Source organism: Diceros bicornis, chromosome 19, assembly GCF_020826845.1.
Source record: "Diceros bicornis minor isolate mBicDic1 chromosome 19, mDicBic1.mat.cur, whole genome shotgun sequence".
Lineage (NCBI taxonomy): Eukaryota > Metazoa > Chordata > Mammalia > Perissodactyla > Rhinocerotidae > Diceros > Diceros bicornis.
Window position 1 is genome coordinate 3,842,153 of NC_080758.1, and position 23,662 is coordinate 3,865,814.

Here is a 23,662-nt window from a genome sequence, read left to right on the forward strand (position 1 = left end):
TCCATTCTGAAGCAGAGACTAAAATGTTTGTATCAGCACAACTTACAACCTTCTCTGCATTGTTTCGGCCTCCCCTTGAATTCTTTAAACTTTTTCTTTTTTTGTGGGAGATTTCTAACATATACAAAATAAACAGAATAGTGTAATTAACTGCAGTTTCCTTTCAAAAGTATATGCAAGGAAAGTGTTTCTCCGGGGTCTGAAGGGTGTGAGTTATGAGAGTGAATGTGTTCACAGTAATAGGATTTGCTGGATCAGTACTGAGTGCTGGATTCTGAGTGAATAGATTCTCATGTGTTCCTTAGTAAAATTATGTGTGTGTGTGTAAGACAGAGAGAGACAATGTACAAAAAGTTCACATCTTTTTATTCTTTGTGCTTTTATGTATTAAATCCCTCTGTATTGCAAAGTCATAGAGATATCCTCCTGTATTTCCTTCTAATAGTTTTTAAACATTTATATTAGGTAGTTAACTCATCTAGAGTTTATTTTTGTGAATGGTAGGAGATAGAGATCTAATCTTATTTTTTTCCATATGATGAATCGATTTTCCCAATGCCACGTATCAACTAATTTACCTTTCCCCCTCTGATCTGCAACATCTTCTTACTCATATATGAACTTCCAATATATGCTAGGGTATGCATTTGGGTTCTGTTTTGTTTTATTGATCCATTTGTCTATTTCCTTTTATTAATACTGGTTTTTTTAGTAATTGTGACTTTGTAATATGTTTTAACATCAAATAGTATGGTTCTTCCCTTTGTTTTCGAATAGTATTTTTGCTGGCTGTGGAATTCCAGTGTGCAGTTTTTTTCTTTCAGCACTTTGTAATTTCTTTTTTGGTAGTGTCCTTGTCTGGCTTTGGTATCAGGGTAATCCTGGCTTGTAAAATGAGTTTGGAAGTGTTCCTTCCTCTTCTACTTTTTGGAAGAGTTTAAGAAGGATCAGTGTTCTTCAAATGTCTAATAGAATTCACCAGTGAAACCATCTGATCCTGGACTTTTCTTTGCTGGGGGGGTTTTGATTAGTGATTCAGTCTCCTTACTAGTAGTTGATCTGTGTAGACTTTCTATTTTTTCATCATTCAGTCTTGGTAGGTTGCATGTTTCCTCTAGGTTCCATTTCTTCTATGTTATCCAATTTGTTGGCGTATAATCATTCTTAGTAGTCTCTTATGATCCTTTGTATTTCTGTGATATCAGTTGTAATGTCTCCTCTTTCATTTATGATTTTATTTAAGTCCTCTCTCTTTTTCTCTTGGTAACTCTACCTAAAGGTTTGTCTGTTTTATCTATCTTTTAAAAAAAACCCGCTCTTAGTTTTATTGATCTTTTCTATTGTCTTTTTAGTCTCTATATCATTTATTTCACTCTGATCTTTGTTAGTTTTTTCCTTCTACTAACTTGGGGCTTAGTTTCTTCTTCTTTTTCTGGTTCCTTGAGGTGTAAAGTTAGGTTGTTTATTTGAGATCTTTCTTTTTTCTTAATGCAGGCATTTATTGCTGTAAACTTCCCTCTTAGAACTTCTGTTGCTGCATGCCATGTGTTTTTGTTTCTATTTTCATTTGTCCCAAGATATTTTTTGATTTGTCCTTTGATCTGTCAGTTGTTTGGGAACATGTTGTTTAGTCTCCACATACTTGTGAATTTTTCGGTTTTCTTCTTGTAATTGACTTCTTTCATACCATTGTGGTTGGAAAAGATGCTTATATGATTTCAGTCTTCTTAAATTCATTAGGACTTATTTTGTGGCCTAACCTATGATCTATCCTGGAGAGTGTTCCATGTCTGCTTGAGAGGAATGTGTAGTTTGCTATTGTTGGATGAAATGTTCTGTATATGTCTGTTAGGTCCATCTGGTCCAATGTGTAGTTTTAAGTCCACTCTTGCAGCACTTTAAAGAAGATATTTTTCTAAGTATTCTGGCTTTTGTAGTTTCTATTGGTCAGCTATCAGTCTTATTGATGCTGCTTTAAAAAGTAACCTGTCTTTTACTCTCTGACAGCTTTTAATATTTTTGTCTTTGATTTTCAGCAGTTTTCTATGGGGCATCTAGGTATGGTTTTCTTTTTCTCCTCCTTCTGGAGCTCATAGAGCTTTTTGAATCTCTAGTTTGCTGTCTTTTATTGGTTTTTGGAAATTCTCAGTCATCATTGCTTAGATATGGCTGCTTCTGCCTCATTCACTGTCTCCTCTCCTGGGATTCCAGTTACACATATATAGGGCTTCATAATTTATCCTCTGTGTTCTTGCTCTCTTCTGATCTCCTCCCCCCGCATATTTTTGTTTCTCTTTGCTTCATTCTGGATATTTTCTTCTGATATAGCTCCTGTTTCTCTAATTTTCACTTCGTCTGTATCTCATCTGCTATAAAGCCCATTCATTTTGTTCTCAATTTTATTATTGACTATTTTTGTTTCTGGAATTATTTGGTTCTTTTTCAAGTTTTCTGTGGCCTTCCTTACCCCCCACCCCAGTTTCCAGTTCTCTGCCAAAATTCTCAGTCTTGTTTTGTAATCTTTATGTACTCAGTACTCATAGTTACTTTAAAACATTTGTCTGATAACTCTACCTTCCGGAGGTCCTGTGGGTTGGTTTCTTTTGGCTAGTTCTGCTGTTTCTCACCTTTTAATAAATTTATCCAAGTCTATGAATTGCACTTTAAGTATTGCTTTGGTTGCGTCCTATAGATTTTTATATGTACACATTTTGTTATTCACTTAAATATTTTGTCATTTCCATCTTTTTATAGCCCACGGACTATTCAAATATATATATTTTAGTTTCCAAATGTATAGGAAGTTTGAAGCTACCTTTGTAGCGGATTTCTACATTTAATGAATTCTGAGAACAGGGTATTGATTATGTTGATTCTTTTGCATGATTTTATTTGTTTTTGTTTTTGCTTTGGTGACTTAAGATTTTCTCTTTTATTCTTATTCAGAAATGTCCTCACAATGTGTCTAGATGTACTTTTTCTTATTTATCTTCTTTGGGATTCAGTGGACTCTTTCAGTTTTGGGATATTTATATTTTAGGAAAGTTTTATTTTAGGAAAGTTTTTGGCTACTATTCAACTTGCCACCTCACTTCTCTTTTTTAGTTTCTGGAAGTTTCTGGAATTCTTATTGGCTAGATGTTGGAATGTCTGCATCTCTCCTTCATATCTCAACTTTTTCTTCTGTATATTTTATCATTTCATTCCTTTGTGATATTCTGGATCATATCCTCAACCTGGTCGTTATATTCTAAGGAATGTTCCCTCCTGAAGACAGCCACCCCTCTAAGCTTTCAGGCCTATGATAGCGGCAGTGGTGGATGCTCAGGGTTCTCTAGTCTACATTGTTCCTATTATGGTTTCTCATTAATACCCCTGTTGGTTGCTGACCTCCAATACTTATTTCTTACCTCCATATTGAATTAATACTTTTCCTTTTTTTTTTCTGTTTTATATCTATGATCAAGCTTTTATATATACATATATATATATATATATATATATATATATATATATATGATGTAACATTCTCAAACAGGACCAGGCTAAACTTCCATCTTCTGAGGTTAATGAAAGGAAGAGTGAAGCCAAGTAGAAAACAGACAAACCCCTTCGTGGGAATTGGGGAGACAAAGAATGGGTCCCTGCATTTCCAGTATTTTCTGGGTCAAATCTCTCTGAGTCAGGCAAAATGATGAAATTACTACCAACTATCTAGAGATCCTGTAATCATTGCTGGTGTACTGGAATTCCCAGCTAGCCACAGATCTAGAATCACCCCTTTAATATTTAAACCAGAACACACAAACACAACCGGATGGGGCAAAAACCACAGCTAGGCCCTGGGTATATTTGGATGGAGCAGCTGGACTCCTAGCTGCCAACTGCAAAGGTTGGCCTTGGTCATTTCATTTCCCTCACAATAACCCAAGCCCACATTTTACTGATGCCATGTTTTAGACCCCACTTACCTGCATTTTGGCAAGAATTTACTGTACTTTTTAGAAGGTATATAAGTATAAATTACAAATAAAACTAAAGTCTCCCTTTGAGAAATAGCCAATTACAGTTCTTTGTAACTCCCTACTCCTCCTCCCCAGTGAGGTGACAAACACTCCAACTTCCTGAGTGGTGTAAGTGAATGTCTCTCTCTCTACACACAGACACATAAATATGTATATACTTATATACACCTAGAGATAGAATCACAGTTTCTTTCTTTCACGTAAATGACGTTATACTGTATCATTTGACATTACGTTTTTAATGACTTAAAATGATTTGACTGCAAATATCTAAAATTCTGGTTCATTTTATTTAACTGTTATGTTCACAAAATTATATACCACATATTATTTATTCATGCTTCACCCTCCCTCCCATTCCCAACTCCCATCTAAGTGCTTTTGAATTTTGCCAAACAACACTGCAAAGACATCTGTAGACTTGGCTCCTTATGCACATAGAGCAAATCTTTCTCTGGGCATCAGATTTTTTTTTCCCCTAGAGTTAATCTTTGGAAATGCAAGAGATTTTTTTTACTCATCCCTTTTGTATGCCTTATATGTATGTCCTCATTGGCAATTAAGTTTCTATACTAGCACGTCTGCAAGAAAGTAGGCTATGAATAATGCTTCTTGTTGTCTTATGGATACACAGTCCTATATTCCTCTTGGATTAATTAATTAATTGCCTCTCTATGTTGGATTCCCTGGTGATTCTTTCACAAAGGTCTTCATAGTACGGATTATTTTTAAATTATACTAGTCATGATGTATAGGAAAGATGGTATTATTTCTTTTCCTTTATAGAGCGAACCTCCAGATTGCATTTGGAAATGTTAATGCTTTTGTTAAGATTGTAGATGGTGCTTAATGTAACCCTATTATTTCCTGTTTCCATTCTCCTCTGAAGGGAAAATGTGCTTAGGTTATCTTTTCCTTGCTCCTTTCATTGCATATTTGTATGTACTCATATATACTGTTTTTGATAATATGCTTGCACATTCTTCCCTTCTTAAATATTGTATTATTAGCCTGAATTTCATTTAGACATTAATTCAAGATTAGTTTTCTTTGTGTTCCCAAAGTTGGAACAAATAGAGCAGGAATGTCTGATGAGGGAGTTCCAGGTTTGTATTCTTTCACTAACTAGTTTTGTGACCTTTTGGCAGGACTTTTGACATTTCTTTAAGTAATCTATGAAAAGAGAAGGCTTGAGTAAATGATCTTCCGGCTTTCCTGCAGAAACTTCTTTGGCCAGATTCAAATGAGTAATTTCATAAACCGTGAGGAACTTGAAGAAACAATATTTATTGCCTTTGGTATAAGCAGCAATGCTTATTTATGTGTAAGATTTTTAAGCTGTAAACATATAGAAAATACAGAAAGTATATGTTTTCTTTTACAGGTGTTTCTTTTGTCCTACTTTTTTAAAATTAAGTCAAAATGCCAATAAGACCAGATCTCCAGGTATGTAGTCCTAGACCAAAAGGAAGTATTTTAATTCCTAAAATCACTTTTTGTTTATTTGTAGGTACTAAGTGCTATACTTTTAAGAAAGACAAAACTTACTTATTTTTATGAAATGGTCAAGAGTAGAATAATTTAAATAAAAATGTTTTCCTTTCATTCTTTTCAATAGATTTGTTTTCAAAAGCTGTATTAAGAATATTTAAAAAGTATTAAAGATGCTGATTATTAGACTTACCTTTTACATAGAAAAGAATTATGCTGTAATTCATGTATAACTTATGCCTGGATATTTTTATATTGAGGTTTAAAATTGTAAGATACTTGCATGTAGGTAAATAGTAAATTTTAATATATCTATTTAACCATGTATACAATTCACCATCAAGTCTGGTGATCAGACTGTAGTATGAAATTCCTTGTTAATGGTGTTGTACTTTAATAACAGGGATGGCATATTTTGTAAAGCTTATAAATATATAATAATAAATTTTATATATGTAGTGCTTAAGTTATATTAGTTGGTATAGTTTCTAAAAAGTGCTTTTACCTGTCTTGATGCATTTTTTTTGTTGTTTTTACTATGTAAACCTCATTAAGATGTTGATAGATATGTTAGGGCTTTATCCATGGTATTAAGTATTAGTTACTATAAAGTTGATTTTACTTCTTTCATTAACAGAATTTTGTTGATTTCGACATAATGATGGCTTTCCAATAAAAGAAATGATGGAGAAAATTAGTAAAATATGTTTTTCCTATATAGAGTCTTGTTATTATCAAAGAAACTTAATCTCTAACTCCATTACTCCAAATTTAATAGTGGACGGATATTTTTTAATAAGTGAATTGATATTTTATAAACTCTTTTGAGAATTTGCATGTGAAAACAATTCTCAAGTTACTAGGATGCATAAGGTGACTAATTTTGGTTTTGATTCAAAATATTTGTCATTAACTATATTTCTCTAGCAGTTGGAAAAATGCATTGATGATGCTTTAAGAAAAAATGATTTCAGACCTTTGAAAACACTTTTACAAATTGATATTTGTGAAGATGTGAAGATTAAGTGCAGCAAACAATTTTTCCACAAGTTGGATGACCTTATGTGCAGGGTAAATATTCATTTTTGTTGAATGATTGTTAAAATTATTAGCTAGCACTCTACTTTCTAGGAAGAAGTATTCCGTTGGAAGAAATAAATAAAAAGGCTTTGGTAAACTCGCTTATAATTATATAAATAAATGCTTATTTCACTGCTTGCTAATTTTTTTTTTTGAAGAGTTCCACGTAAAATATTAGACTTGTTTTCTGAATAAAATATGCAAAAAGCTGTGTTTATGCAGTGTTACCGTTATTAACTGTTTATCTAAACTGGAGAAAAATAGTTTACCTGTTTGAAGTTTAAACAACTTGCTCTATTTTTTAAAAACCTATCAGCATATTCTTTATGTTATGTGGACAATGCTTGGTGCTTGCAAAAATAAAACAAACAAATAAACAAAAATCATCCAAAACGTTGGACTTGATTTATCATATGTAAGGCATTTTTATACATGAGAAAAAGTGATTATTGACAATTTCCTCCAGTATCTGAGATTTGTGATGAATCTAAAAGATTGAGTAAAAATTTCTTGTATTCGTTAGTTGAATACATGGAGCTTTTTAGAATGGAAGGTAACTGATTCATTATATCATAGCCTAAAATTTCTTAAATTTATACAGATCTCCATTTTTGTACTGAGTTTGTCATTCACTGGCTGGGCGGCTTTAGGCAAGTTGTTTTTTTAAACCACACTTTTTTCTTTTGCAATATGGAGATTATGATAACAGCTAACTTTCAGGGTTTGTGAGGATTATAAAGCTCCTAGCACAATGCCAATTCCATACTATTTTGTGTTTACAGTTGTTTAAATGTATACTTTTCATTTCAGGAGCTTAATAAGAGGGATATACAAGCTGTTTCAATAATTTTGGTTACTCTTGGAAGATGTGGCAAAAATATCAGTGTATTGGGGCAAGCTGGACTTCTGGCTATGATAAAACAAGGACTAGTCCAAAAGATAAGTATAGAATATGTACCATATTCATATGAGGGAAATATGATTGAAGGTATACTTTCTAATAAATGATTCAAACTGTTGAAAAATAAATATGAGAACTTTATATAAAACTTTGAGATAAAATAAATATTTTTATAATCTGTGGTATATGTTACAAAGATAAAGATCACAAGGAAACTCTCTACACAGGCTCCTTGATGGTCATGTGAATGTAAGGTCACAAGACTCCTAAGACCTTTAGTTGCTTTATTTTCTCTTTAGCTCATGTTAATCACTATTTAACTTTTTATATTGTTTATTGTCGGTCTCCCATGCTTGAATGTAGGATGTTGATTTTTGTCTGTTTTGTTCATTGTTGTATGCCCAGCACTGAGAACAGTGCCTGGGACATAGTATGCACTCAAATATCTGAGTTAATTAATTCAAGTAAAATAATACCAAAACTTTTCAAATAGTAACGATGCCAGAATAATATAACTTGTGATGATAATTTATTTTCATTTATTATATGAATGTTTCTGAACTAGGAATTTGAAGGGGGAAATAAAGATATTCTACCTGGAATTAGGATTAACATCATCCATTCCCATCTAAACAATGGGAAAATATAGTGAGTTACCAAAAAACAAAAACAATGAAAATGTTTAAAAGCATAAGTTTATTTTAATATAATACTGGAATTTTTATCTTTGGTGTTTCTTTATTCCTAGGTTTACTGTTAATACAAAGATAGATAAATACATTCTTAAAATTATTAAAATTTAATTCAAAGTAACTAATATATACATTTCTTTTTTTTACATGGTTGCTTGGTTTGAAAAATCCAAGGAAATTATTCTGAGTCAAGGAAATTCAAAAGATGAAGCTGTTATAAATATGATAGAAGACTTATTTGATCTTTTGATGGTAAAACTCACATTAATTAACTGATGTTGTAAAGCATGTGTTTATTTAAAAAACAATTTGTATTCTTTATGCCCTGAGCCTAAAAGTCACTAATAGATTGGTTAATCACTTGGTTGAATTAGTCTGTTCAGATTGAATAAAGTATGTATCCTGATTAATATAATTAAATAATTAATAAATAAAAGTTAAATGATAATAATAAATGGTGAGTTAATAAAAGTTAAATGGTGCATTTAAATGTAATCTGTTATATTAATACTATTTGTAATGGTTTATAATATAAGATAGTAAATTATAAATCAGATATTCACTTTCTTTTCAGGTCATACATGACATCAATGATGAAGGTATAATAAACATTTTATTTCTATTGGAACAATAATTTGCTGTTAGAGTTTTAGAATAATTTTGCAATTCTCATAGTATTGTCCTAATATGAGGAATTCATTATCTAATTCAGGAATTGACAAATTTTTTCTGTAAAGGGCCAAACAGTAAAATTTTAGGCTTTGTGGGCCAAGAAAAAAAAAAAAATCGAGGATATTATGTAGGTACTTACATTAACAAGAAAGAAAACAAATTTACACAAATGTTTTATTGACATAATTCAAAATATAATAATTGAGTGCAGTGTTTTTGTAATACAGGTCTACTAATGTGGAGAGTAGCACTCTTTTTTGAGGGGGTGACATTTCACTTAAAGTTCAAAGTTAGTGTTTGCTGTTATCAAAATTGATTGCAAATGTTCTTTTGTTCATGCTTATCTGTAATGAGATTTTATGTATATTGCATTTAAAAATGTCTTTTCATGCAGATAATGCCAAATACTGATATCACTTCATGAGCATGATTTTTAATTGAGCATATTCATCACTTGGAAAGCATTTATGGAATTATATTAGCTTCTTAATATTTGCCTTTTAGAATGTCATTGCATTGCAGATTGATCACTTTCAATTGAAGGTTAGATGGAAGCTCCTCAATTGCACAGTAAAATAGATTTTGAAATATGGAAATTTCCTTTGCACTTACATCCATGTCCAAAAATTCTGCTGGACCTGTAGTTGGAGCTTGGAAAAAAATATATACTTAGTTCCATTAAAGTGACCCCCCCAAAGTATAAGTTTCTCATATAGGCACTATTTTGCCTTGTAATTTTGGATTGAATTCATTAAGAAACATTATCGACTCTGCAGCCCAACCTAATTACCAAAGCCATTCTGTGGTAGCTGATGATGGCTAAATTCATGAGAGTGAATGAAATTCACCTTGACACTTCTGGCTCAATAAAGCATGATAGATTCAAATATTTCCATACAGTACCTGATGATGAATAATACAGCCTTACAGAAATGGGCAGTGGGTCAGATTTGGTTCGTGGGCCATAGTTTGCCAACCCTTAATTTAATGGAATAAAATCTTCAACAATACACTGAGAACATAGAACATGTTACAACTCATCCTTTCGCTGTGTCTAGCCAGTGTCTTGTGCCAAGCAATCAATCCAGGTTATTTTATCTCCTTGTGGGTTGAGGAAGAATTACCTACGAATTGTTTATAAATAAAGGAACAGCTATTTGCTGCCTTCAAAGCCAAAAAATTTTAAAAGATCCATTGCTGTTTATTTCAGTAATAGTTAATGCTACCTTTTCATTGATTTCTTTGGAATTAACATAACAATCGAGTCTAAGTTCTTAAGTTTTTAGAGGAGAAAACAGTCCTAAAGCACCAATGATTATAAAGTGATCCGGCTAGTTTTTTTTTTTTTAAGTAAATCTTTATATCTTTTCACTTAATTGAGTGATTTTTTTTTTCTTTTGATGTAGTCACTTTGGAAAGTTGTACATTTCTGTTGCAGTAGTGCCATTATTTAAAATTATTTTTAAAATTTGCTTTACGTAATAGCATATGGAAAATTCCTCTGAGTATATTTAGTATTGAGAAGGCTTGTCTTTTGAGAATAGGGTTAACTTGTAGAAATAGATAAAGTCATTTACATCTTCATGAGGTTGAGTGGTGTTTGATGGCCATTATGGAATTGTTGAGGTATGACTATAAATTAATGAGACCAGTTTTCGTAAAAACCTCAAAATAGAAGTTTCCACTTTTGGGCTGTATTTATTTCATCCAAAAAAGTAATACTGCCTTATATGCTTGAAAGCTGAAGCTGGATCTGGGGTTATTCTTTTGCCAGAATTAAGATCTCCCACATCTGTTGAATGGTGTGTTTTCAAAGCCATATGGCGTGTTAGTGACAGAACCAGCACTGAATTTCATGCTTCCTGAGCCCAGGCCAGTTAGTGGGACTTCTGAACTGAACTAGTACATCCTTTCCGTTAGCTCATATATGAAGATTGCCATTTAAAAGAATTTAAAATACACATTTATCAATAATTTAACACTTTTATCCAGGTAAAAGACAAGTAGTGGAAAGTTTCGTACCTCGAATTTGTGCCCTGGTTATTGACTCAAGAGTGAATATTTGTATTCAGCAGGAGGTAAAGTCATTTGTTAGATTCTCTTTTAAAATCTAAAAATGAGAAAGTGAAGAAAATTTGGTAGCAATTGATCAAATTGAATAGTTATTTTATTTTGGCATTAAATTATCATACAGTATATTTCTGTTGTCTTAATTTATTACCTGATATAATGAATATATTACCTAAACATTTATTGAAAATTCATAACCATATGGGTTTATGTGTACATATAGTTCATATGAAAATAAATTATAGGGCCGGCCCCGTGGCTTAGCGGTTAAGTGCGCGCGCTCCGCTGCTGGCGGCCTGGGTTCGGATCCCGGGCGCGCACCAATGCACCGCTTGTCCGGCCATGCTGGGGCCGTGTCCCACATACAGCAACTAGAAAGATGTGAAACTATGACATACAACTATCTCCTGGGGCTTTGGGGGAAAAATAAATAAATTAAATTAAATTTAAAAAAAGAAAATATATCATCCAGATATTAGGAGTTCTTAAGTATTTAAATACTAAAAATAACCTGTATTAGTGTATATTTGTGTGTACATGTGTATAACTATAAGAAAAATATTAAAAGGAATATTTTTTTGCTTCCTTAGTTCTTATAATAGAGTAATAATAAACATAGGTCATTGCAAAGAGTATAACTTCTTTAAGTACAGGAATCATAGTATATTCTATTTTTGATAATCCTATGTTTTATGTTTTTTTGTATTCACTATTTTACACTTTGTATTCTTTCATCCATCCTTCTCCATTTCTTGCATAAAATGCTGTGATTAAGAAAAACTAAGGCTTCCAAGTTTATGTACCTACAATATTTCTCTAAATATTTAATGTTTCACTGAATATATAAAGTTAATGGGTTATCTTCTTTTTCTTTTCTAGACTCTAAAAAGAATGAATGCTATGCTTGACAAAATGCCTGAAGATGCCAGGAAAATACTCTGTAACCAAGAAATGTTAATTCTCATGTAATAATTTGTACTATATTGCTTTAATTAGTGGTTCAAGTCAAGAATTTAAAGGATGTTTTATAAGGCAATAAGGCAACCATGAGTTGCATTAATAGTTAAAACTGAGAAACAGTTGTAGGTTTCTAACATGATGTATGGATATATTTTCTGCAAAAGTGATGGTAGCCAATTGTAAATTTTAGTGAAGTTTTTTTCCCCCAAACATATGGGCTTTCTATTTAATTGATACTAGTCTAGTATATAATCTGTTATTTTGATTCACAGGAGTAGTATGGGAGAAAGGATTTTAGATGCTGGAGGTAAGTATGTTTTTCAAAATGTTCGTATTTGAAATTATTCCAAATTTATTAATAGAATATAATATCTCTTTAGTCAAAATAGTATTAACATTGTAATGTAGTGAGATTAGTGAAGGAATTATAAATGGCACAATCAAGCAATTTTAATTACTTTAATAAGTAATTAAATGATAAATATCTGTGGGACTAAAATAATAATTAAGAATGACAATAGGAGTTGTCAAAAATAATTTGTGCCTAATGGTAGATTTATGAATAATAACTTAATTTTCCAATAGTTGTGAATTACTTTTGCTAAGAAATTCTCAAATGGTATTTTATGAAATTATGAGGTTTAATATTCTTGGGATTGAAAGATTCTTTTTAAATAAACGTTTATTAAAAGAACTCAAATTTTCTTTCCTAAGTTTCATATGAGAAAATTTTGATGTAGTGATTTACATATAGAATAAACCACGGGTTTAAAGTTCTTTGGAATAACTGTAAACATCATATTACACAAAAGGAAAACAAAGATTCTGTGATTTATAGACTATTGTATGAGTTATTTTGCAATTCACAACTCTAATAATAGTGGAATGGCAGAGCTTTGAATATTTAGGAGTTTCTTTTAAATATCCTTTTTTAAAAAAATTTTCACTACTTCTATTTTATTAAACTTGTTATTTGGGCTGTATTCATTCCTGTAATGATGAGATATTTCTAATCCATAGGAAGAAAATGGCAAAAAATCAGTAAATTACACTAATATTTTCCTTATTTCTCTTGCTTATTCTAAAACCTTATAAAATATATTGACTTTTATAAACCCTTAATTTTCATAATTTCAAATAATACATTAACAATTTTTTTTTAAGATTATGATTTACAAGTAGGTATCGTAGAAGCTTTATGTAGAATGACCACAGAAAAACAAAGACAAGAACTGGAATGTCAGTGGTTTTCAATGGATTTCATTGCTAATGCATTTAAAGGAATTAAAGACTCTGAATTTGAAACAGTAAGTAGTATAAAAATAAATTCATAACAATTTCTTTAAGTTACTATGCTTTTTTAAAGTCTCTTTTTTTAAATTAGGATTGCAGGATATTTCTCAACCTTGTAAACGGCATGCTTGGAGACAAGAGAAGGTAAATGTAATGCAGCATACAACTATTTACTAATACAGAAATGAGCCCAAGAGGGAGCACACAATGTTGAACCTTTAATAATGTAACTTTATGCTGTTATGTTGGAGCGTAAATGTACATGGATATTGAAAACAATATCTTACCGTAACACCATTTAGTAAATTACTGCACTGGTAGGCTGAAATAATCTTCCACTGGTCGTATTTTGCTTTGTACTTTTTAGAGGAAAAAGTGTATTTTTATTTAATATTAATTAATAACTTTGAATGTCTGAAGTTGGTTTACCATATTTCAGAATTGCATATATGTTATCATAAGTTTAGTCTTTGAAGAATAATAAAAATCTAGGTATAAATATTACTTGAACTACCTCCTTTATCCACATACTGGAAAAAAATATATAGCAAATAAAAATCATGTTCTTTTATAATTAACATACTGTATAGATGTTCTTTCTGAGCTCCTTTAATCTCAGGAATGGGCATAAAAGGATGGGTAATGTAAATTTTTATCACTTTTGATAATGCCAAAAGAACAGTATTTGCAGTGCAGTGCCTGGTACCTTATTGATGCTCAGGACACATTGGATGAATGAGTTCACTTTTACTTTACTTACTAAGAAAATAAAAGATAGGGTGAAGGTTAAGTGTAAGCAGTCATACTATTTGGATTTGAATCATAAGTTTCCCTCTTCCTATTCTAACATTGGGCAATTTATTGAACCTTACTTGACTCAGTTTCCCTAGCTGTAAAATAATACTAATAATACCTACCTCATATATTTAGTTGTGAAGATTAAATGAGATAGTTATATGCTGAGTGCTTATAATGGTATCTGACCAAGAAAGCATTCAGTGAACTCAACCATTTTTATTAGCAATATTATTGACTTCTACTCTTTTTTTCCCCAAGTCCTATGGGAATTTCCATTGTACTAATAGTATAAGCTAAATTAGGAATCTCTGCTCGTAGTCAATAGCACAAAAAGTAGTTTGGTACAATCACTTTAGTTAAAATGGTAGGTTGAGTAGTATCCTTAGAGTAATATGCTTTTTCCTACAGAAACAAATTTCCCTTAAACTCTTATTTTTAAAAAATAATAAAGAAGGAGATATGATTTTATCTAAATTGTTATGACCACTGCCTGATTTCCTTTTGATCCTGGGCATGATTTCTGTGGCTAGTCAAGTTTATGCTATAAAGTCTTATTAATTTTTTCTTTAACTCAAGCTATTTTTAATTTCAGGGTCTTTACATTTCCTTGTTTATCAGCATTTCTTGATAAATATGAGGTAAGTTTTAAATTAAACATATGTTGTTTTAGTTATTGGATGAATTTTGGTAGAAGGGTCAAGTGAATTATAAGTTACAAATTGACAAGAACATTAAAAATAGTGATAATTAGATCACAAATACAGCTGGTGTAGTGTTCTGTATCTAAGAAACATTTAATGAAGTGGCATATTTGTAGCCAAGGATAACTGAAATACAAAACTTGTACTTGAAATTTTCTTCTGTTTCCTTAATCAAGCCCATTATTGATTTATCACTCATGAATATATTCCAGGTAATATTTTCAATCTTTATTTGCACTTTAAATATTTCTGATTCCTTGGAGCTAGATAATTTCTGTGTAAAATATTAAAGCAGCATTTATTCTGATTGTTTCTAAATTGACTTAAATGTTATACTTCCCTGTTCTTTATCTTCTCTCACCTTCCAGCTATACTCTTTTCTTTAAAAAAAAACACTTCAATGATGACTATAACATCATTTTTCTCTTGTCACTCTTAAAAGCATAGTGTATGCTTGTTTTATATGTTTATTTTATTAGCTGCAAATACCATCAGATGAAAAACTTGAGGAATTTTGGATAGATTTTAATCTTGGGAGCCGGAGTCTATCATTCTACATTGCTGGAGATAATGATGTAAGTTTTATTCCCTCTGTGCCGTTTTATATGTATGTATATGTATATATAAAATGTCTTAATTCAATTTAAGAATGTAGGCTTCTTTGTATATTTATTTTTCTAGCTGGTTTAGTAGATTTCAGTGTTAGCTCTAGTAGTTTTGATTAGCGTGGTAACCTGTCAAACTAACTGGAAATGAAAATTTTCTGATGTTTTATTGCAGCAGAAAAATTAATGTTAAATTTTAATACTCATTTTTTAACATAAGCTCTTCAGAAATAAATTACATGTTAATGACAGATAAATTTTAACATTCATGTGGACATTCACTTCATTCACATGAAGTGAATTGAATCTAGAAAAGACAACAGTTACTCAAATACAGAGGCACTCAGTTAAAAATAACATTAACAAATAATAACAAATGGTCTTAACTTATTCATTCATAAAACCTTCTGTTTGAAAATAGTGAAGGATTGATTCTTATGATAGTATTTGGAAGTGAATTTTAATTCTTTTCTGTCTGTGCTGTATTATAGCTATATTTAAACCTTCCAACCAGATGGTATATTTTCTACTGACCTCTTTTTAACCTGAGGAAAATTCTTGAGCCATTGTTTCCAAATAGCTACCACTTAATATTTTGTACGTTGGCATACTTCTAGCTCAAACTGTGTAGTGACTTTGCCAAAATCTGAGTAAGAGTTGGCCTTTATTTACTAATCTAATTGTGGTTGGTGATATTATAATGAGGCTTTGGTCTCTTTAGTCTGTCTCTTGTAAAATCCTGCTTTTTTGTTCCAGGTAAACTATAGATGAACATTAACCAAATATCTCTTAGGATTTCTGCATACCTTTATTTATTTTTACTTTAGGATACCTTTTTAGAATGCCTAATTAAAATTGAGTTCCAGATACTCGCGCTGTTTCTCAGGGGCAGTGACAGTTTTCATTAGTGTATTTATTCCTTCAGGGTTTGTAGGAGTATTTTTAACTGGATTTTCTTCAGGAACTGGACTTTCATTTTGGGAGAAGAGGATAGAACACGATTGATGTAGTTCCTGATTTCATTCAGTTTGGTCTAATGGATGATTCAGACAAGAAAATAAGCAATTATAGTATTATAAATGATAGGGATAGTATCAAATGCATTTGTAAATATTAAATGCCTACTATGTTCCAGATACTGATCTAGAAATGCTGGGAGATTCTTCTTCCCAAAAAATGTATTTAATCCCCTGGATTTCCATAGCCGTAATATATTCTCCCTATATTCTCTCTTACTCTCCTAGAAGCCATTCTCCATATGGTGGCTGCTTAAAACCCTTCTTTTGCCTCTTCAATATGGCATATGAGGGTCTTTATGATCTGGCCCCTGGCTGTTTCTCTGACATCTCAGACCATTCTCTATGCTGACTATGTTCCAGCCACATTCAGTTTTTTCTATTCTTCTAACAAAGATCATGCCCATTTCAGGGCTTTTTACTTGCTGGTTATTCTGCCTGGAAACCTCCTGCAGATCTTTGCATCTTTAGTCCTTCCCATTTGGATTTCAGCACAAATATCGCCTCTTTATAGAGTAACCTCCCAGCCACATTATATCACATTGTCCTGTTTTATTTCCTTTATATTAGTTATTGCTACTTAAAATCGTTTTGTTTATTTGTTGTTTGTTGTCTGGTTTCCCCTCACAGAGTATAAGATTTATGAAATCAAGAGCCTGTCTTTTCTCATTTATAGCTATTCAAGGGCTCATATTTATTACAAGAATGAATAAATAGACTATTTAAAGGACTTAAAGATATAGCAGTATGGTTAGTGCATAGAGTGCAAAGGAGATTGGAAAGAAATAAGGCAGTGTGGAGCCAAAGAAGGATTATAAGTAGGAGGTAACATCAATTTAATGAATATTTATTAAGAACTTACTATGTGCCAGATATATGCTAGGCACTGAGGATCACATTCATGTAAAAGATTCTTCTGGTGAGGAGAATGGATTAAAAAGGGACGAGACCAGAGGCAGTTAAGAGACTTTTGCAGTAATGCAGGTCAGAAATGATGGTGGTATGGTTTTGGAAAGTGACGGTGGGGATGGATGGAAATGGATAGATTACAGAAAAACTTGAAAGGAGGTAGAAATGAGCAGACTTGATGATCTGTTTGTAGTAAATAGAGAAAGGATTTATAAAACTTGTGTAACTGGATGAATGGGGGGATGCTGTCACAGGAGATAAGTTTTATATGGGAAAAATGATGAGTTCAGCTTTGAATTTTTTGACTTGGAGATACTTGTAGGTTATTCAGCTGAAGATATCTGGTAGGCAGTTAGATATATTGGTCTGAAGTTCAGGTAAGAGAACTGAGCCATAGATAGAGATTTAGAAGCTATCTGTATATAGATTATAAAGAAAACCATGGGATTTAATGACTGCCTAGATGACAGAACTGTGAAAACACAAATTTATACAGGATAGGTAGACCAGACTCTAGCCTAAAGGATACTTGAAGAATCAGCTAAAAGAGAACAAATTAAAAGGATATCATGTTATGGAGAGCAAAGGAAGGGTGTTTTTATGAGAGGAAATGATCAACACTGTCAAAACAAATGTTAAAATAAAAACTGATGATCCGTGAAAGAGCATTTTGACTTAAGCAGTGAGGGTTTAGGCATTCCTGGAAAGTTGAAATATTTGTAGAGGAACTAAAGACATCAAGTTAAGGGAAAGAGCACAATAGTAGCCAAAGTGAGATGTGAATTCAAGGGAGGGTTTATGTTAGGTACTTTATTTTAAGAATAAGAACTTTTTAAAATTGATGGCTGGGGTGATGGAGAGATTGCATAAAAGATTGAGGTCAAGAGGAAGAGACTATAATGGAGGGAGAGTAGAGGGTGAAGATGAAACAAGATGGACACAATATGTCAGTAACTGTTGAAGCTGGGTAAGGGTATATTTTGGGTTTGCTATACTATGATTTTTTACTTTAAAAAAATCTGTGAAAATTTATATAATATAAAAAATTTTTTAAAAGAAGTGCAGTGAACCAGGTGCCTCCATGGATGAGGAAGAGTCACTTCGAAGTTAGTAGGTGATAACAACCAGTAGGGATAGAGTATGCCAACTGGCATATGCCTCAAGGGAGCAAATTTTTTACACACAGAGAAATGTGAAGCTGCTTAAAGCATTGGGGAGAGAAGAGGATACTAATCCTTCCCTCCTGACCCTGAGGTTTTGAAGTGTGGGAGAATTAGCACCTTAACAGGTGAGGGCTATAGTGGTAGTGGTACCCTCAGAGTATAGTCTTGTTTCAATTAAGGCAAAGAAGTGGAGGGAGTTAGTGAGCAGATTGAGGAGTTAGGGGAATTCCTATGGAATGAGTTGTCCTTAAATAACAAAAGAATTACATCTATTTTCCTCACAAGATTACGGGAAGATTTTAGGATCCTATCTTTTAGAAATGGTGTCTAATTTTTACTATGACTTTTTTGTGAATTCAGTATTATTTTATTCAGTTATACAAATTTTCAATGAAAATACTTGGAAGTGGAAAACGTTTTAGATTATTATTTATGTGCGTTCAATGTTTGAATCTAAGGACAATCAATCAATGAGTGAAAATTAAGGAGTGAGTATGATTTCACAAAACATTTCAAAGGAAGAAATGACAGGATTTGGTAACATTTAAAAAAAGGATATCCTCTAATAAATGGATAGTCATTCTTTTTTTGGTTAAGAATAGGAAACCATAAAATTACTCAATACCACCATTTCCTTTTAAGAGTGAACAAGTAGATTAAATGTGACATGTTTAGTACATTATGCAGTCAATTGATGGAGCAAGAAAAGTGTTATATCAACTGGTTAGTTAGGGATACTTAGTAAAAAATAACCTATATTGTTTGTATAACTTAAAAATGGTATTTAAAGAGACTTTAAAGCAGGGTTAAATTATTATTTATTTATGGTCAAAACCTGTTTTTAAATTTAAGGATCATCAGTGGGAAGCAGTCACTGTGCCTGAGGAAAAAGTACAGTTATACAGCATTGAAGGTATTAAACTTGTTTTCTATAATTCTCTTCTTGATTCTTATATGGAGTATAAGTTGCATGCTCTCAGGGAAAATAAAATAGAGTAATGAAAGCAAAATCAACATTTTCATATGGTCACATTCATAAATTTGATACTTCAAAATCATCAAATTCCCTGACCTCACATTTCCCCCCCATATCCCAGCTCCATCCTATACTTATTTCCTTCTCTATCTAGCCTAAAACCCATGATCAGTCACTTTCTTGTAAATATGTTCAAGACTCTTGCCATCCCATCCTCTTTGTTTGATGAGATCCAAACATCTAGTTTCTCCACTCCTATAGGTGGAATTGCATAACACTGCAGGACAAAATCATACAACTTGGCAGACTGGTACCACTACAAATTCAGATATCAAGACATATTTAGTCAGTTCAGTGGGTATATAGCTTATGATAGGTTTTATATGCATTTTCCTAATGGCCAGTGAAGTTGAACACTTTCTCATATGCTCAGTGGCCATTCATGTGTCTTCCTTTGTGAAGTGTCTGTTTAAATATTTTGTCCATTTTTTACTGGAATGTCTTTTATTATTAAGTTTTTGTGTTCCTACATATCCTGGATACCAATTCTTTGACAGATATGTATTCTGTGAGTATTTTCTCCCAGTCTGTAACTTCCTTATTCATTTTCTTAATGGTATCTTTAATGAGAAGTTTTTAAATTTGAAGTCCACTTGATCAATTTTTTTCTTTTATGGTTATTGCTTTGTGTAACCTAAGAAATTTTTTGCTACTACCAAGTCACAAAAATGTTCTCCTATTTTTTCTTTAAAAACTTTGTGGTTTTAGCTTTTATGTTTAGGATTATGACCCATCTCAAATTAATATTTGGTCATAGTGGATATAGGAGTTGAGGTTCATTTTTTCATATGGATATGCAGTTATTCTAGGACTATTTGATGAAAAGACTTTCCTTTCCCCACTGGATTTCATTGGTTCCCTTGTTGAAAATCAAATAACAGATATAAATACAGGTCTATTTCTTGATGCTGTAGTCCATTCCATTGACCCATTTGCCAGTCCCTGATCCCGTATCACACTCTTTTAATTATTGTAGATTTATAGTTAGTTTTGAAGTCTGGTAGTGTAAGTCTTCCAACACTGTGGTTTTTTCAAGACTGTTTTGGAAATTCTAGATCTTTTTAATTTCTGTATGAATTTTAGAATTGGCTTATCAGTTGCTGCAAAAAGCCTGGTAGAATTATGATTGAGATTGTATTCTGATATGGGGAGAAATAACATTGTAACAATAGTATTTAAGTCCATGAACATGGTATATCTTTCCGTTTATTTAGGTCTTTAATTTCTCTCAACAATGTTTTGTAGTTCTCAGTGTAGAAGTCTTATACATAACTTTGGTGAACTTATTCCCAGGGCTTCAATCTTACATTATATGACTGTAAATAGAATTGATCTTTAATTTCATTTTCCAGATTTTTTCTACTGGTATATAAAAATACAATTGACTTTGAAATACTTGTCTTGTATCCTACAATCTTGCCAAAGTCACTATTTAGTTCTGGTAGTTGTAGTATGGCTTCCTGAGGGTATTCTTGGTAGTCAGTCATGCTGTCTGCAAACAGACATATGGTTTTACTGTTTCTTTTCTGATTTTTATGCCCTCCCTTATTAACTAACTTCCTTCCTTCTTTCTTTCCTTCCTTACTTCCCTTTTCTGTCCTCTCTCCTTTCCTTTATTCTTTCCTCCCTTTATTCTTTCCTCTCTCCCTTCCTTTATTTCTACCTTTGCCTTATTGCAATGGCTAGAACCTCCTGTACAATATTGAATAGAAGTGGCAAAAGTGGTCATCTTTGTCTGCTTTGTAATCTTTGCTTAGGGAAGAACGTTCAATATTTGACCATTAAGCATGATGTTAGCTGTAGGTTTTTTGTAGATACCTTTCATCATACATGAAACCATCATGGCAATCAAGTTAATTAACATATCCATCACCTGCAAGTGTTCTTTTTGCTCTTATTAATCTATCCATCCCTTGTCCTACCCCATCTCCAGGCAATCACTAATGATTTCTCTACCATGGATAAGTTTACATTTTCTAGAATTTATGTAAATGGAGCCATATAGCACGTAGCGATTTTTGTCTGGCTACTTGCTTTCAGCACTGTGTGTGTGTGTGTGTGTGTATTTTAGATTCAGCCATGTTACATATGTCAGTAGTTTATTCCTTTTATTGCTGGGTAGTATTCCTTTATATTTGTTTATCCATTCACCTGCTGATGAGTATTTGCAATGTTCCCAGTTTTTAGCTATTATAAAATGCTGCTGTGAATATCCGTGTGTAATTATCTGTGTGGATATATGCTTTTGTTTCTCTTGGATAAATACTAAGGAGTGTAATGGCTGTGTCATACCATAGATATATGTTTACCTTTTTCAAAAACTTCGAAACTGTTGTCCAAAGTGGTTTTATCGTTTTACATTTTCACCACCAGTGTGTAAGAGTTCCAGTTGTTCTACATCCTTGCCAACACTCCATATCGTCAATCTTAACCTTCTTGCCTTATTGCACTGCTTAGAACTTTCTGTACATTGTTGAATAGAAGAGAGCAGACGTCTTTGCCTAGTTTCTGATGTTAGAGGAGAAAGCATTCATTTTTTTTTGTCACCATGAAGAATTTATGGTGACTGCTTTTCATATATGTCCTCCATCAGATGGAGGAAATTCTCTTTATTCCTGGTTTGCTGCTGAGAGTCCTCCTTGAGCATAACCAATGTTGGATTTGGAGAAATGCTTTTCCTGCATGTATTGATATCATATATGGTTCCTTAATAGAAATATATTGATTTTCAAATGTTAGACAAACTTTGAATTCTTGGGATAAACCCCAGTTGGTTGTGATATATTATCCTTTTATATATGATTGGAGTTAATTAGCAAAATTTAGTTAGGAATTTGGTATTTCTATGTTCTAGAAGGTCTGTAGTTTTCTTGTAATGTCTTTCTTTCTCTCTTTTATAGTTTAAGAATCAGGGCTATGTTGCCCTCATAGAATGAATTGGGAAAGTATTCCCTAGTCTTCAGTTTTCGACAAGAGTGTATATAGAATTTATGTTGTTTCTTAAGTGCTTGACGGTATTTACCAAAGCAGCAGTCTGGGCTTGCACTTTTCTTTGTTGAGAGCTCTTAACTACAAACTCAATTTACTTAATAGATAAGGGATTTTTCAGGTTGTGTATTTCTTCTTGAGTAAACTTTGGTAATTTGTGTCTTTCGAGTAATTTGTCCATTTCATCCATGTTGTCAAATTATTGGCTTTATAAAGTAGTTTATAATGATTCTTTATTCTGTTGTTACTGTCTGTAGACTGTAGTGATGGCCCCTCTGTCACTACTGATATTGATAACTTGTGTCTTATCTTTTTTTCCTGACTAGTCTGATGAGAAGTTTATCAATTTTATCGATATTCTCAAAGAACCAGCCTTTGGTTTCATTCACTTTTCTGTGTTGTTTTTCTATTTTCAATTTAATTGATCTTTGCTCTTATATTTATTATTTATTTTCTTCTGCTTGCTTTAGTTTTAATTTGCTGTTCTGTTTCTAGTGTCTTGGGGTGGAAGCTGAGGTTGTTCATCTGAGACCTTTCTTCTTTTCTAATAAGGGCATTTAGTGCTTTAAATTCTTCTCCTAAGTACTTCCTCAGCAGTATCCTGCAAATTGTGTGTTGTGTTTCCACTTGCATTAATTTGATTTTTAAATTTCTCTTGATTTCTTCCTTTTATATTTAAAAGTGTTTTATTTAGTTTTTATATATTTGATATTTCAGCGATATCTTCCTATTATTGATTTCTACCTTAATTTCATTGTTATCAGAGAGCATACTTTGTTTGATTTGAGAATCCTTTTAAATATATTGACACTTATTTTATGACCCAGAATATGGTCTATCTTGGTAAATGTTCTCTGTGCACTTGAAAGGAATACATATTCTGCTTTTGTTGGGTGGAAGGTTGGGTTGATTGTGTAGTTCAAGTCTTTTATATCCTCACTGATTGTCTGATTACTTGCTCTCTCAGTTATTGAGAGATGGTATTGAACTCACCACTGTAATTGTGCAGTTTTTTCTGTTCTTTCAGTTCTGTCATCTTTTGCTTCAGGTATTTTGAATTTCTATTATTAGTTGTATAAACATTTAGTCATATTATCTTTTTTTGATAAATTGAGCCCTTAATCATTATGAAATGACCCTGTTTTTCCTATGGTAATATTCTTTGCTCTGTAATCTACTTTATGTATTGTTAATATACCCTCTCTAGGTTTCTTTGCTTAGTTATATAGCATGACATATCTTTTCTTTATTTTTAACTTGTT

The 23,662-nt window shown here is 32.1% G+C and overlaps 1 protein-coding gene across 3 annotated transcripts in view; it reads left to right on the top strand.

Annotated features, from left to right (window-relative positions):
• SYCP2 (synaptonemal complex protein 2) overlaps nt 1-23,662 on the top strand; it is an 84,104-nt gene that overhangs the window by 8,078 nt on the left and 52,364 nt on the right. For 2 of the 3 annotated variants that reach the window (XM_058562377.1, XM_058562378.1), the window contains exons 2-14: nt 5,410-5,471; nt 6,444-6,587; nt 7,407-7,535; nt 8,337-8,441; nt 8,764-8,788; nt 10,854-10,939; nt 11,811-11,896; nt 12,164-12,198; nt 13,056-13,198; nt 13,276-13,328; nt 14,575-14,620; nt 15,163-15,258; nt 19,229-19,289. In XM_058562377.1, coding sequence (XP_058418360.1) covers nt 5,448-5,471; nt 6,444-6,587; nt 7,407-7,535; nt 8,337-8,441; nt 8,764-8,788; nt 10,854-10,939; nt 11,811-11,896; nt 12,164-12,198; nt 13,056-13,198; nt 13,276-13,328; nt 14,575-14,620; nt 15,163-15,258; nt 19,229-19,289 — 1,033 coding nt within the window. In that variant the 5' untranslated portion in view covers nt 5,410-5,447. Of the gene's footprint in view, nt 1-5,409; nt 5,472-6,443; nt 6,588-7,406; nt 7,536-8,336; nt 8,442-8,763; nt 8,789-10,853; nt 10,940-11,810; nt 11,897-12,163; nt 12,199-13,055; nt 13,199-13,275; nt 13,329-14,574; nt 14,621-15,162; nt 15,259-19,228; nt 19,290-23,662 lie in introns of those variants that run through there. The other variant, XM_058562379.1, reaches the window with a different exon arrangement.